Source organism: Carex rostrata, chromosome 10 (genome assembly GCF_964058835.1).
Source record: "Carex rostrata chromosome 10, lpCarRost1.2, whole genome shotgun sequence".
NCBI lineage: Eukaryota > Viridiplantae > Streptophyta > Magnoliopsida > Poales > Cyperaceae > Carex > Carex rostrata.
The window spans coordinates 3,780,886-3,798,267 of NC_135927.1; the positions used below are offsets into that span (position 1 = coordinate 3,780,886).

General features: G+C 31.6%; 2 protein-coding genes across 2 annotated transcripts; both read left to right on the forward strand.

Moving 5' to 3' along the window:
- Positions 1-5,102: 5,102 nt before the first annotated feature.
- Positions 5,103-6,062, forward strand: LOC144560925 (uncharacterized). Its single transcript, XM_078310140.1, has one exon. The coding sequence runs from the start codon at positions 5,156-5,158 to the stop codon at positions 5,831-5,833; it is 678 nt and encodes a 225-aa protein (XP_078166266.1). The 5' UTR covers positions 5,103-5,155; the 3' UTR covers positions 5,834-6,062.
- Positions 6,063-7,276: 1,214 nt separating this feature from the next.
- On the forward strand, positions 7,277-9,937 carry LOC144560745 (exopolygalacturonase-like). The gene is made up of 5 exons (XM_078309990.1): positions 7,277-7,579; positions 7,692-7,982; positions 8,088-8,377; positions 8,944-9,172; positions 9,440-9,937. Exons 1-5 carry the CDS (start codon positions 7,283-7,285, stop codon positions 9,764-9,766), a joined length of 1,434 nt encoding a protein of 477 aa, XP_078166116.1. The 5' UTR covers positions 7,277-7,282; the 3' UTR covers positions 9,767-9,937.
- The last annotated feature ends 7,445 nt before the right edge of the window (positions 9,938-17,382 follow it).

Sequence of the window (17,382 nt, forward strand, 5' to 3'; positions counted from 1 at the left end):
GGATATACTGTTTTATACCCTGGTTAATTATGACAGTAGTGTTTCGATATTTAATTGCAAAATATGATTGTGACACCAATGTTTTATATCCTCTCGGAATTAACCACTTAAAGAAAATTAAATTGGTTCCACACAGATTATATTGAATCTACGCACAACTATTTCCAAAAAAGGTTCCACACAGATTCAATATGTGCAGAATCTGAGATTTTGTGCATATTCAATATGGTGGATGATAGATTTGAAAAAAAAAAAAAAAAAGTAATAGCGTCAGAATTTTAATTATTAAGATGGTAACTAAAAATATTTCGGGCTTGACTCAGCCCATAAAAGCTTGTCTGCGGTTATGGAAGGCAAACTTTGATTCAATAGGCCGATATGTAACGACTGGATCGTTACATGACCTGACCCAGATTATAAATGGGCTCAATTCTTTTATCCATGAGCTATACCCGGAAAGTATAAACTGGCCCATTAATTAAGGGTTGCATGGCTACAAAACAAAAGAGATTATATAATTTCTATCCTTAAAATATATTTCAATTTCCAAGTCCTTTGGCATGTTCTTTGCTGGAGTCAACAGTCTATATGCATGCTATATTTTACAAAATTTCTATCCTTCGAGAAGCGCGATGCACATGCAGTTCTGAATTTTTATTTGCGCTTCTAGATATAGGTGCATGTCCCGAATTTTTTATTAATAGAAAAAAAATAAATAAAATATCGAAATACGGGATTGTTTTTGGAATTTTTCGAGATATAAGTAGAACGGGTTCAAATAACCCATCCCATGGGATGGGACTAATTAACCCGTCCGGGTTTCTTAATCTAATTAACGCTAACAGCAACAGCTTAGTCGCGTGGAAGAAAAAAAAATAAAAAATCCGGACGGGATAGAAAGACCCGTCCAGAACATAACAAAAAAAAAACCGTCCGAGATTTTTATTTATATTATTATTATATTATATAATATTATATTATATTATATTATATTTTTTGTTTTTTATATTAATATTATTATATTATATTATTTTTTGTATTTTATATTATATTATTTTTTGTTTTTTATATTATATTATTATATTAATATATTTATAATATTATTATATTATATAATGTAATATTTTTTTATATTATATTATTATATTATATTATACTATGAGTAGAACTAGGGTGTTCTTAAGCTCACCAAAGTGTTTGGTGAGCTTAACTTCAAAATCTATCAAATCGGTTTCAAATGACGAATTCGAACCGTTAGAACCCGCCTATCTTACGAATAATGCATCTACATGTGAAAATTTTAAACATTTGAATTAATTTAGTACAAAATCATTCGGTCAAAATTAAAAGGTTAATAAATTAATTTTAGTGCATTCATTTTTTAACCTTTTTTGAGCGCTTGACTTTATACTAAATTAATTCGAACGTTTAAAATTTTCACATGTAGATGCATCACTCGTAAGATAGGCGGGTTTCAACGATTCGAATTTGTCATTAGAAACCGATTTGATAGATTTTGGAGTTAAGCTCACCAAACACTTTGGTGAGCTTAAGAACACCATAGTTCTACTCATAATATAATATATATAAGTATATTAATATAATAATATAATATAAAAAACAAAAAAATATAATATAATATAATATATATAAAATCATAATATAATATAATAATATAATATAAAAACAAAAAATAATATAATATTATTTAATATAATAATATTATAAGTATATTTATATAATAATATAATATAAAAATATATATATATAAATAATATAATATAATATAATATAATATAATAATATTATAAGTATATTAATATAATAATATAATATAAAAAATAAAAAAATATAATATAATATAATAATAATAATATAAATGAAAATCTCGGACGGGTTTTATAACTCCGTCCGAGCTATTTTGTTTTTTTTGTTTTTTTTTTTTTGTTATGTTCTGGATGGGTCTTTCTATCCCGTTCGGATTTTTTTTTTCTTTTCTTCCACGCAACTAAGCTGTTGTTAGCGTTAATTAGATTTAACCCGGACGGGTTAATTAGTCCTGTCCCATGGAACGGGTTATTTGAACCCGTTCTACTTATATCTCGAATAATTTCAAAAACAATCCCGTATTTCGATATTTTTTTTTTGGTTTCTATTAATAAAAAATTCGGGGTGCATGTCCACTATGAATTATATATCCAATCATAGGCCCAGTATGGAGACAGGCTTATCCAATTAATTAAGTCATTAATTAATGTTACCCAATATATCAAATGTGAACTTTATTGTTCGCACTAGAACATGTAATAGGAGTTAGGCGTGTTCAAAGAATTTGCTTGGAAAAAAACACGTTTGGTAGATGCCTTTTCCTTTGGAGTACAAGACTTCTTAGACTGGAAGCGATAAACTAGTATTAATTCCACGTGTTGTCTAGGACATGTTGATATATTGACAACTAAAACACATATTAAAGAGTTTATTTTTCATAAATATATAAGAATAACATCGGAAATTTATCATGAAGGAGAGCAGAATTGCCATAAATTAAGAATATAGAGCAAATATATAAATTAAGAAATACCCCTCCTCAAAAACTTTAATATTACGTATTTCCCCCTCAAAAGTTTATAATATCATATTTACCCTTCAAAACTACAAAAACTCACATATTTACCCATTATGAATTTACAATATATTAAATATATTTAAAAATATTTAAATAATAATAATCATAATTCTAGCATGTAGCTCAGACCATTATACCCTTTGTTTCTCACCATTCTCTCTCCGTCCAAGTTCATGCCACAGCTCAGACTCTCCCGCCTTTGTTTTCTTATCCCCGCCTCGCACCTCCGATACGCCACTGTCGCTCCTAACTGCGATTTGTTCCAATGCATTAATTTTGGCATCTCGTCACCCCTATTAGTTTTGCACGGCTTCAATTCTGTTGACATGGCTGCAATCGATCTCTTTAAGACCAAGATGGGAGAATATGGTCGAGTTGTCAAAAAAGTTATGAAATTTAGGTTTTGAGTTAATTTTTTTGGCAAATTCTTTATCTTTAGATGGTAGTGATGTGAGCCTATTTGGTACTGATAAGAGTCTTGAATATTCAGGTATAGTTGTGTTTGACACTCAAATACAGTGGACCATTCAATTAAATTTATTTAGAAAGCTACCGATTCTTAAGAGTTTCTATATTTATAAAGCTACAAAAAATTATTTAAAGTTACTGATTGTTTGTTTAGAAAATTATTGAAAAGACTTAAACTTTCAAGTATTATATGCTTATACTATCATATGAAAAGACAGAGCATCGGAGAATAGAAAGAGAAAGAGATACGTATTTGAATTTCTGTTTTTTTTTTTTTTTTTATTCATGCTCATTGTCTGATTACATTGTCTTATATAGACATCTCAATTACATTTGAATTTCATTCTAACTAAGGTTACAAGGTGAGTAAACCTTTAACCATAGCGTAACAGTATACTGGTAAGGAATGTTATTTTGTTACTGGTATAGGTTGGTACTGGTTTCATGTACAGATTAGTGTTCATCTATACGACTTTATGCTTTTGGAATAGAATGGTAAAGAATTTTGGGTTATTTTCTTTTTTGCTCTTCTCTGAAACAACTAACACGTTTATCATTCATACTACTGTTTTGTATGCTTTAGGTTAGCAAGGTTAAGTGACTAATAAATTTGCCTACGGGTGTGTTGCAAGCAAAAAAAATAATAATAATTAGAGGAAAAAGGGACTCTTAAATTAACTTGATGACAAAATTATTATTTTTAGAGGAAGATTTAAATTGGATTGACAAACAGAGGTATTTGTGATGAAATAGATATAATTTGGGGAAATTATAAGAAAATAGGTGACAAATTTTGGTACAATCTAGATTGGTGTTTATTCATTACCAGGGGATATCCTGGGGAAGGATACGAAAATGAATTATTTATATGTGTACTAGAGTTGTTGAGGTTTGATTAATTAGGCGGCACAGAGAATGGAGCTACTCTGTTTGGCGCAGAGAATGGAGCGGAGAAATGAGAGATTTTTTGGCACCAGTAATTGAAGGGGGAACAAGAAAGAAGAGAATGGAGGGAGGGATATGCTGGTCATAATTTATTAAATATTAGTGCTTGGTAAATTTTAAATGTTAAATTTAACTGTTTTATTGTTTTTGGATAAATATGTGAGTTTCTATAATTTTGAAGGGTAAATACGATATTATAAACTTTTGAGGGGGAAATACGTAATATTGAAGTTTTTGAGGAGGATACATGAAATTCCCCCTATAATAAATATGTCAATTATGAAGCATATTTATTGGAGTAGAACTAGGTATTCTTAAGGTCACCAAATAATTGGTGAGCTTAACTTAGAAAACTATCAAAATGACCTTAATCAATGAATCAAAACTGTTGAAACCGATCTATTCACGAGTGATTCGTTTATATATCAAATTTATAAATTTTTTACTTAATTTATAAGTATAAAGTCAATCAGTTAAAAAAGAAATTTCTATAAATTAATTTTAATACGTTCATTTTTCATTTTTTTTACTGTTTGGATGTGTATTAAATTAATGTGAAAATTTGTTAAGTTTGACATGTAAACACATCATTCATAAGCTAAATAAGTTTTAACTATTTGAATTCATCGTTTGAAATGTATACACTAAATTTTGAAGTTAAGCTCACTAATAGTTTTGGTGAGCTTAAGAACACAATAGTTCTATTCTATTTATTGCTTCCATTAATTGTGCAGCTTATTATTTAATACATGAGCTCAATTCTTTTGATTTGAAAATTTTAACTCCCATTTCATAGTTCATACTAAAAAGTTTGCTATTATTTTGTCTGAATCAGATTTTAGTAGCTAGTCAATAACTCAAAATTTAGAAGTGGGAACAAATAAAATATGTGGTCTTTTTCTAATTGTATCTGTCGATATCAAAATTTGGTTTATTAAAAGTAAGTTTCGGAGAAGCTTCCTTACGACTCCTTAAGTCAACTACTAGATCACTTAATTAGTTGTCAGTACAGTTATATAACACTGGTCTTTTGCCACTTACTAGCCATTCAATTTCAATCAATCCTTCACAAAAGGGGACAACCATCAGAGAAACTTTCCCTTCCATTCCATCAAAATGTCTCAAGAATCGTCACACAACAGTAACCCAACTGGCCACCAATCGACACCGCCTTCGCCACCAGAAGTTGCAGAGCAGAGTGGTAATTATGAAACCAAACAAGGTGCAGAGCAGAAGGAAAATTACAAAACCAAACAAGAAGAACACGACGAAGAAAATACGAAGATGTTTAAACATATTCAGGGATATCTTATGGTAGTCGCGGTTCTAGCAGCAGGGGCCACCTACCAGGCCGGTCTGAGCCCACCTGGCGGTTTTTGGCAAGCAAACGATGAGCAAGGCCACATAGCAGGCACATCAGTGCTCCGCGAAACATTTCCACGCCGCTACACAGCATTCTTTTATTGTAACTCAACGGCTTTCATCATGTCCCTTGTCATAATCATTATGCTGATGCACCGTCGGTTCTACACCCACCGCGGGATGATTAAAGCGTTGAAGATTACAATGATGCTCGATATGTTTGGGTTCATGGGGGCTTATGCAGCAGGGAGTTGCCGTGAATTGTCGTCATCAATCTATTTGTTTGTAATGATGGGTGGGGTGTTTATCTATATTATGTGGTTCGCGCAGCACTATGGAATGATGCACGATTGCGCGAGGACGATACCGCCTCTACGGAAATGTATGGATTGTATGAAGCATGCTGATCCTGTCAAGGCAGAAGATGTTTAATTAATTTCTCTTTTTTGTTATTTAAATCTTTATTTCTGCTCCCATAGGTAGCCGTTAGAGCTGAATCCTTCTTTGATTTATGTATCGATTAAATGTCTTGTTCTTGATCAAATTGAATGCTCATAAGATAGGAACTCTGACATAATCATATAGCAGAAATCAAAACGAAAAATCCATCCACTTTTATTGACATTGTTTTGATTTTTAATTTTTCCAATTATATTAGTACCAAATTCTTTATACAATATACCTCGTTGATTTTTTTTGCAACAGAGCTTGCTCCTGAGCTAGCAAATAATGTTGACTGAGGAGCATTTGTCGCACGTTGTACAGAAATGCAGTCTTCTAACATGTAAAAAATGATTCTACTATCAAATAAGTAGTAAATTCTTGTTTCATCATTTTGATAATTAGGTATATGCTAATATTAGTTCAAACAACATTATTTTTGTCATCCATCAAGATATTAATTGCTAATTTCACACCATTGGGTTTTCAAGTTGTTTTAGAATTATTACATAAATCAGTTTTGAAAAATGGACCAAATGAATATATATGTTCTATTTAAATGTAAGGAAAAACACTAGAAATAATATTAGTAATTTGAATAAAACGTTCAAAAAAGTAGTAATTGGATGTATATATCACGAAAGAGATGTATACTATATAATTAATACATTTAAATAAATTACAAAACTAGCATATGAAATATGAGGAGGGTTCAAATGCACCCAAATGCACCCTATCCTTTTTCTCTGTTTTCAAAGTCCGAATAGTAAATCCGAACTGTTAGATGCGATCTATATATTAAGATGTGCTTGGAGACCAAATTTTACATTTTTTGGAATTTTTTTACTATTTATTAAGCCACTTTGAAAATCTCTGATCCAATGGTCCAGAAAATGTAAAATCAGCGATTTTCAAAGTGGCTTAATAAATAGTAAAAAAATTCCAAAAAATGTAAAAATTAGTCTCCAAGCATATCTTAATATATAGATCGCATCTAACGGTTCAGATTGACTATTCGGACTTTGAAAACGGAGAAAAATGATTTGAAATATAGGGTGCATTTGGGTGCACAAAAATTTGAGTGCATTTGAACCCTCCTCATGAAATATATCATATTCATACTTTATTGAAGCATGGAGAGGCGATGGAACATTTGTACACGTCTTAATTTTCTTTCTAAAATTAATTAGTTGACAGTTGTTTGAAATAAAATCCACCAAAAATTGGAAAAACGGTACTAGCGTTTGTGAGAAAATCACGCAGAAATCAACCGTCTGTTGTCCATAGGTTGATTCTATATAAATACAGTCTCTAGGGGATGTATTCATGATTCATCCTCCACAAAAACTTTTTCTCCTAAACTAAGCTGCTCTTGTATACATATAATATATATAAATAAATATATATAATTAAATTAGAAAATATATAAAGTAGCAGTGAATGAGAGAGACCCAGACAATGGCTTCTTCAATGTATTTTAAAATAGCTCTTATTAGTTGTTGCTTGGTCCTGGCAACAGCTCATGGTGATAAAAAAAAGGCTGCACCAACACCAGCCGATGATAAAAAAGCTGCACCAACACCAGCCGATGATAAAAATGCCGCACCAGCACCAGCCAGTGACTCAAGTGCTGCGGGAAATGCGACAAGTGCCTCAGCTGCCTCAGGTGGTTCGGGTGTCTTTGATGTCACCAAGTACTCTGCATCGACTAGTGCAAGTGCAAGTGCGAATAGCAAGGTAATTGTTAGAATCATTTATATTAATTGTTTCACCATTATAAAAATAGTTTTGATATCAAATTAAGCATATATATATCTATAAAAGAAATCTTGATTTCACATTTTTGTAGGCATTCACGGACGCATTTAAAGCAGCGTGCGCATTCAAAGGCCAACCAACTCTTTCGATACCGGCAGGCACCTATCAGCTCGGTCCAGTTAATTTTGAGGGTCCATGCATTGGATCGCATATTACATTCGACATCAAGGGAACGCTAGTGGCTATACCAGACAACAATGCCTTTCCGGGTCCTGCTTGGCTTGAGTTTGATTCTCTCCATGAGTTGGTCGTGCAAGGAGGAGGAATCGTTGATGGCCAAGGTAAGGCGTCATGGACACAAGGTGGCAAAGATAAAGCAATTGTAAGTCTTGTTGATGATCTCACTAAACTCATTAATGTATACATATAGAAGAACATGTTTTGCATGTATATATATATTATATATTGGATCTTTACTTACATGTAGAATATGAGGTTCATGAAGTGTAACAATGGAAAAGTCACCGGCATCACATCGAAAGACAGCAAATTCTTCCATTTTGCTCTCCACAACAGCCAAGGTCTCATTTTCGACGGCGTCAAAGTGGTGGCACCGTCAGACAGCAAAAACACAGACGGTATCCATATGAGTATGTCAAGTAATATTACCCTTAATGCCATGGACATCGCCACAGGCGATGATTGCATCTCTATTGGCCAAGGCACAAACAACGTTCAAATAACAGGTTGTAAGTGTGGTCCTGGACATGGTATCAGGTAATTTATTTGGTCATTGAGTGAGACTATGGTACTATGCATAGCACATATTGGTGCATACTATAGATCAATATCTTCATTTTCAAAGTTCAAACAGTTGATCTGAACCATTCAACATAATCTCCATATGAAAATGCACTTGCATACTAAATTTTACTTTTTGTAAATTTTTTTTACTATATTGTAGATAGATAGAATATCACTACTTTTGAATGGTCTACAATTTTTAGATCGAATGCTATACTACCTGGCTCAAAAAAAATAGCAAAAATATTGTCTTAAATGTAAAATTTTATCTACAAGCAAATTTCTTTATGAAGATCATGTTCAACGATTCATATCGATTGTTTCAATTTTGATAACGGAGATATTGATCCATAGGACGGACCAATTCGTGCTAATGAATAATACCATTGCCTTACTCTTGGTCATTTCTATCCATCTTTGTTTTTTAACATACATAATTAATGCTTAATTTCTACAAATCTTAATCAATATACCGAAAATGATCAACGATCAATTAGTAAAACTAATCAATTTATAACAACATTTTTTTGGTTGAGTAGCATTGGAAGCTTGGGGAAAGTAGCAGGTGAACAGAACGTCGGAAACATTCACGTCAAGAGCTGCACCATTCAGCACACATCCAATGGGGTTAGGATCAAGACATGGCCTGGGGCACCTCCAAGCGAAGCTTTCGGCATAACTTTTGAGGATATTACCATGACCAATGTCTCCAACCCAATCATCATTGATCAATTGTATTGTCCCGATAACGAGTGCTCTAACAAAAGCGTAAGTATTTTCTCTAATTTTTACTGACACAACCTACAAGCAGAGGTGGATGCACATTCAACATATGAGAGTCAATTGACCCCCACTCTTTTTCAAAAGATTTGTGTTTATCCATGATTTCTATATAGTTTAGAATAAATTGTTATGTGTATTATAAAATTCACCCCCATAACTAGAAAGTCTGGCTCCAACCCAATTATAGCACAGTATTGTAACTTTGTAAGCAGTGTCTTAATTAAAAAAAATTGCCAATTTGATATTGTGCAGCCATCTAATGTGAAGATACGTGACATCACCTTTTCTGGCATCAAAGGGACCTCAAACACTGAGGTTGCGGTGAAGCTAGCTTGCAGCGAGAAGGTGCCATGTGCAAATGTCATTTTACAGGACATCGCTCTACAGCCCGGAGCTGGTTGTTCCAAAGTAAGCTCGGAATGTGCTCATGTTCAAGGAGACGTCAAGGGAACTATAAAACCTGATCCATGCCTTGGAGCGGGTGCCGCAAGCAGCGGCGGAAATGCAACGGCCTCAGCTCCATCCTCTCCTGCGCCTGCTGCTCCACCAGCAAAAAAAGCTAGAAAAGCTGCCTCTTAATTATCACATGTTTACTAAAACGAGTTATACATTTATGATGTCTCCATGAGAAAACTAAAAAAACATGAGGCGAACCCCAAAAATTAAGGGAATATCTTTTGTTTTTGTTTTTTCATTTTTTAAGTATACACATGAAAATTTTGTATTGGATATCAATTCTTGATATTAATTGTTTATACTTTATTAATGGTATTTCCTTCTTATATATTGGTGCTTGTCTATGAATTTATCTTTAACTGTAATGTGCGCCATTAGCCCAAACGGCCCAAATCACAATCAGCCCAAATTACAAAACACAAAAACAGGGCCTACATGCAAATAATATACATAGACCTAAATAGTTTTGGTTAACTCTTATTACTGAAGAGAAATGATAGCACTATGTACCGAAGGCCCCATGAGCTACTCATGGGCCGAGTATCAAATCGTCTGATCTGTGTTGAAATTCGTGCAAACATGTTTAGAACTTGATAAATTTTGAAATGTTACGTGAATTTATAATATTTGCACATTTTGTTATGAATTAGACAATTTAATTAGATCCAACTTTAAATAAGACTTGATCTAAAACTCTTTGCACAAAATTATTGATCGGATGATGATCTGAATTTGGATCCAGACCATTCAATCAAAATTCAAACCAATTCTCCTGAACTGAAACTCTCATATATATTTTAACATTCGTGCAGATTTGGTTCAGAAGATGTAAATCCAAACTATGAGTAATTACATTCAAGTGATATGAATTATTTCCAATTATGGGCTTTATTTCTTCTCCCAGAACCCGACCCAACAACACCAGAGAATGGCGCACATCATCTCAGCTCAGTCAATTCACCGAATTCACCAGTCATTTCTATCTCTGCAGCGTGGGCCCCCATAACACCATACACACTGGTAAGGTAAATCTGACAACTTGCATGGCCTCCTCCGACTCGCATCTGCCTCCCCATCATTTAGAATTCATATCACCTTATATAGGTATTTTTAATTTTGAGTTTGAATCCTGACCGTCCAATCTGGTTTTGCACGGATATTAAAGTAGCACTGTGTGTTTCATCTCGGGCTAAATTAGTCTGAATTCCGATCGGACAGTGCGAATTCAACCTGAAAATTTGAGTTACTTTAGGTGTCCGGACTCCTCCAATAAACGGAGTATCAATTTATTTATTATTTAGAGTATCACCGGACATAATTCTTTTATAGAAATAAATATAAAATAATATAGAATATTATAATGATTGTTCCAAGATTTTTATCCATAAAAGAAATTATAAAAAAAAAACAACTTCCAACAATGAATCCTATCTTCTTCTTTTTTTGGTTTCAATGTTTAAATTGTTCTGTTAGGGCCTGTTCGGCAGCCCACTGGGGAATAGGAATGGGTGTGGGAATCAAAAATTTTGAACTGAATTTTACTGTTCACCGTGGGAATAAAAACTTAGCTCTGAGCAAATTTTTCATTCCCACGGTGAACAGTAAAATGCCGAACAGGCCCTTAATATTGTGGTGTGTGATGAATTTAATGGATGTGTCATTTATTATTTTGAGTAAAGATTAGAGGTCAAGTAACTAACTATTTAATATTTATAAAAGCCGAATTTAAAATCTGTGACCTTCTGTATGAAGAATATTGTTTTTACCATTGGATCAAATGCTGATTCTCAAATATCTGCTATCTAAAACCTAATTTGTTCATTTTAGTATTATTTTATTTTAATTTATATAAATAAAAAATTCTCATCACTTGAGTCCAAAAGGAATTACCTAAGTTTCACATGTTATTCTTTGTACATTTTAGTGTAGAATAAATTATTTCTTTAATCACTAGCAAACAAAATAAAGCATGTTTCATGTTCCATTGTATTTATTGCATTTGTCCCGTCCCCCCCCCCCCCCCCCCCACACACACAAGATGTGAACACTGGTTTTGTGTATAAAAAGAATCCAGATTTTATGCAGAGATATTTTAAATTTTTGTAGCCCATACTAACATACAATTACTCACAACTATATTTATAATAATAAGAATATATAATATAATAAAGAGTTTTCTGTTACCCATTGTTACCTTCAATCCGGATCCTCTGAGGTAACACAAATTTTGAGTTTGGATCCAGACCGTCTAATCAAAAACAGATCCAATCGATCCGGCTCAAAGTGAATTGCACAATTTTTTAATGTTCGTGCTAAAACATGTTAGATGGTCCAAATCTATACTCAAAATTTGAGTTACCTGATGTGTAATTGGATCAAATAAGGATGACAAATTTCTGACCCGAGATGAGTCCGAAAAACATCTAATCCGATCCGATCCATTTATTTGTTCTTTTTTTTTATTATTATTATTGTGCAGCTAATGTGGATCCATATCCTTTAAAGTCACTCAAATTTTGGATTTAGATCCTGACCGTTTCACCATAATTTGTGTTAATCTGTTTGAATTCAAAATTTATAGGACCCCTTCAATATCCGTGCAGATTATGATTGGACAACCCAGAGCAAACTCAAATTTTGAGTTACTTTTGAGATCCGAACTCATTAAAATGGATCGTACTAGAATCAATTGCTTGGCAACTTCTGTCAAGATTTCAGAAGAAAAAAAAAGAATCAAAGCACATACTATTTTTTATCTCTCCTTTTACTATTTTGTTTTGTGAGAAAGAAAGATATATGTCAAGCTTTTACATTTCATAATTTGTTATTACAATAAAAAAGAAATTCTCCGTCTGGATTTTGAATGTGTAACTTTTTATGCATAAAATATTGTCTTTGTCACTATATCAAATATTAGTTCTCTCATTTATCAATAAAAAATGGAACACTTGAGTGTCGTTTTATGGCCGTTTGAAGTTTCGTCGTTAATTTTCACCTTCTCAGTGAAAATATCATCTCTCTTGCTTTATCAATTGCCCTAGCTTTCGCCTGTTTAATTACGAAAGAAGTCTTAGATAAATACATGTATAATAAACATGTGCTTTAGAAATGGGAGAAATGACTTGCAAAAAAAAAGATACATTATAACAGGAAGATACATGTCATGACGTGATAAAATATTATATTTCTTTTATTACACACAGATCATATAATAAAACTATATATAATTGTTGGAGCATTCATATACATCTGTATGAAGGAAGAATGTGTATGTTTTGTTTTGTTATTTAGTCAGGATTTTATATTATCAATTTAATATTAATCATTAAAAAAACAGTTCACGAAAAATTTCACTACTTAATTACTCATCATTTTTTTTTAAAAAGGAGAAATTCCCCACAGTGGAGCGATTGGAGTAGTTTTCGAATTTGCAGAAAATCGAGGGCATATTTGTTATTTTTAATTGAGGGCATTAAAAAAAATTGGTGTCTCTTATAACTATTTTAATGTTGCATGAAAATGAATATTGTTGATGAAAAGAAAGAAAAGGGACATAGTGTATATATTTCAACTGCCCTCTTTGTAAGTGAATTGGGATCAGCTGAAATTTTCAACATTGATTTCAATTTCTTGAAAGAGGAGAGAGGAGGAATTTCAGGATCCTGAAATAGAAGTGGGCATTTAGTAGATTTGAACGCTTTGTTACAAGTGGATTGGGGCATGCATGCAAGTACCATCATTTATATTCATGTCATATAAATTCAAGAATATTGCAACTTTTTGTTAGCATCCAAGTACTATTACTGCATTAAGGAGCAAAACTAGCATGTGTATATATGCCATGATAATTAATTGAGATGTGTGTATATATATATATATATATGGTCCAAATGTTAGCATTACTAGGATCACACATTATACATGCCAAGAAATAAATGATCAACGGCTAGTTTGTATATATATATATATATATACACAACGATCTAAATTTCAAAGGTGCATTTAACTTCTATTTTGTACTTTTTTTTGCAAAGAGAACCCTGTTTTATCTTGAATCCGAAAATCACCCAAGGCTGATGCAATACTAATACAATTTTTCTCTGTTCCATTATTTGGAAAAAAAAAAAGGTACTTTAATTGAACATTAATTTAAATTGGTGACATACTTTTAAATCAATTTTGTTTTCATGACATAGAAGTTAACAATGAACATTATTCTATGATAGAGAAAGAATATTTACATGATGGATGTTAGGTTTGTGTAAAAAAATGATGTAACTAACTAACTCGCATGCTAAGAATGCAACATGCTCATTAATTAATTATTATTTTTCATGATTAGGAATGATATCATTATCATGTGATCTCATTTTAAAATATTGTAATTAGATCTGGATGACTTCAGACTATTGACTAATTTTATTTTGAAAAAAAAATTAAGGATTAATATTTGAAATTATCTAGATGGCAAAATTATGGTCCGGTTTTTTTTTCTTCTCTTTAAGGCTATTTTTCTTAAAAATACAAAATAAAAGTAGTTAAAACTATTTAATTTAATTCACAAAAATGAAATAAAATTAGTATTTTAAGAACACTACCGTAGCGTTAAGATCCAGTTACATTTAACATGCATTTATTTATCAATTAATTAGGTGTTTGATTGTGTTGTAACGGCTAAACCTAATCTTAATTTTTTTTAGTTCCTGAGCTTTGGTGCTACCAATTCGTTTTTTAATTTTTAAAGTTTAAAACGTCGATCCGAACCGTTCAAGTTGTTCTCCATATTAAATTGTGCTTGGAGACCAAATTTTACATTTTTCTGAATTGTTTTACTATTTATTTAGCCACTTTGAAAATCGTTGATCTAACGGTGGCTTAACAAAACAGTAAAATCAGAAGCCACCGTTGGATCAGCTGTTTTCAAAGTAGCTTAATAAATAGTAAAAAAAATTCAGAAAAATGTAAAATTTGGTCTCCAAGCACAATTTAATATGGAGAGTAACTTGAACGGTTCGGATCGACGTTTTGAAATTTAAAAATTGAAAAACGAATTAGTAACACCAAAGCTCAGGAACTACCACTTTGATCTTAGCCAACCTCTATATATATATATATATATAGGAATATGCTAGCATGCTATGCATAGCATAGAGCCCTTCCATGCAACGCCTTGGATTTCGACTTTTCAAAATCTTAACGGTCGATCTGAACCGTTCATCTTGTTCTCCATATTAATATGTGTTTGGGGACCAAATTTTACATTTTTTGGAATTTTTTTACTATTTCTTTAGATTTATTGAAAATCGCTGTTTTTAGCAAATCTGGACCATAAAAAAACAGCGATTTTCAATAAATCTAAAGAAATAGTAAAAAAATTCCAAAAAATGTAAAATTTGGTCCCCAAATACATATTAATATGGAGAACAAGATGAACGGTTCGGATCGACCATTAGGATTTTGAAAAGTCGAAATTCAAGACATTGCATGGAGGGGCTCTATGCTATGCATAGCATGCTAGCATATTCCTATATATATATATATATAAAATAAATATTTTTGAAAATAGGTTTTGCAATTGGTCAGATGTGTTACAATTTTAAGTCGTGGCATAGTCATGCGGTGTCTCTCTGTTGATCATATGTTAATCATTTGTTATGGCATTAATTAAGAAATATATATATATAAAGTAGGATTATTATTTAACACATAGCGGCGGTTTTGTTTTGTTTAATAAATTTATTAACTGAATCATGTTTTCACAAAACATTATTGCTTCTCATGTCAATTTTATTCATCAAATTTATGTTCATTTTTACGAGTCGGGCTATTGTACTTCGTAGTAACGGATGTGCTTTACTTCATGTTCATATTTACGATTTCAAAGTTTAAAAATAATCGAATCGAACCGTTCAACATAATCTATGTATTCAATTGAACTTAGAAACAGAAATTTTAACTCTTTTTTTTTCGGAATTTTTAAAATCAATTATTTTTAATATTTCATAATTTTTTGAAAAACACTGATTTTAAAAAATTCAGAAAATATAGTAAAAGATTCCCAAAAATTGTAAAATTTAGTCTCCAATCACATTGTAATATGAAAATCATGTTGAATGGTTTGAATTGACTTTTTTTTTTTTTTTTTTTTTTATCTTCACAATTGAAAAGATAGACGCAAAGTAAAACACGCCATTTAGTTCATGAACTACAATAACTCAACTCCATTTTTACTTGCACTTATAAATTATAAATTTCTGAATCTGTTTGCATTTACGGAAAATACATGCAGCATAATTTTTAATTTGCTCATGTACTCTCAGTCATATATTTAGAACAAAAAAAATATTGTTATGATTCATTTCAGAATATGGGACATATCATAAAATAATGCTTTATTTACAGTGTATAGGCGCTGAAATTTTTAAATATACCATACTTCCCAAAAAAATAAATCAAACAACCACAATTTCTGAAAAATTCGATTTTTGACATGGCCGCATCCCCTAGGTGCGGCCACCTTTTTTTGGGCCGCATCTAGGGAATGCGGCCACCTTTTTTAGGGCCACATCTCCTAGATGCGGCCACCCTTTTTTTTTCCCGTTCAGATTAAACTACACGAAGAAGAAAGAAGAAAAAAAAAAAAAAAAGGTGGCCACATCCCCTAGATGCGGCTTGTAGAAAAGTGGCCGCATTTTGGGAATGCGGCCATGTCAAAATTCGAAATTTTGAGAGAAAGTGGTGGTTTGGTTTATCTTTTTTAGAATAATGGTATATTTAAAAATTTCGGGTATAGGCGTAATCAATGTAACATAAATTTGTTCTATGCATGTTATGTGGAATAAATTAAATTCCGAATGTATATAAGTCCAAACATATACTTTACATTGCGTTTACATACAATTTTTTTAAAAAAATTATTTAGTATTTAGTCAAACCGTCAAAAATGTTGAAAAATAAATGCATTAAAATTAACTTAAAAATTCTCATATTCGGTCGCTTGATTACTAAATAAATTAAAAAATTATAAATTTTGCATATAAACACACAATTAATGAAGTAGGTCGGTTTGAATGGTTTGGATTCATAGTTTGAAGTCGATTCAATAAGTTTTGTTGTTGTTGAAAATTGAATCATAACATATTCAACATTTTAACCTTTACATTTATTTATTTTATTTATAGAAATATATGATGAAGTTAAAAATATTTTTTATGTATTAAATGTTGAGTAATTATGGCACTTGTTCCAATTCTATTGCTCAGTAAAAGACCAGAAGCTTGTCTCCAAACAGTTAAATTTGTTTTAATGCTACAGAAAAAATGGTCGGTCCAATTTTAGTATCTCAATTTATTTTACATTTCCATCATGTGATGTAATTATAAAAGATTAAATAGGAGGCTTTGTAAAAACAATATTCTTATTTTTTATTTTAAATTTATATTCTTGTTAGTTAAATAAAGTTTCCTTTTGAATCTTCCAAAAGATTTAACAGATTAGGTTTTTATTCATGCACCGCACGGAGTATAGAATTTAAACAGCTCTACACCAGGTTCGCACGCTGCATGAAGCCAAAGCTGCTCTGTTAAATTATTTACCCCATTCACCGCATGAATTCGTATCCTCTGAGATATCTCAAACTTTGCGTGACTTTATGGAAAATCCAAACCATTTAAATACGATCTGCACGAATCTCAAAACAAACATAATACTGACTCTTCACCGCATGTGACCGGAACTCG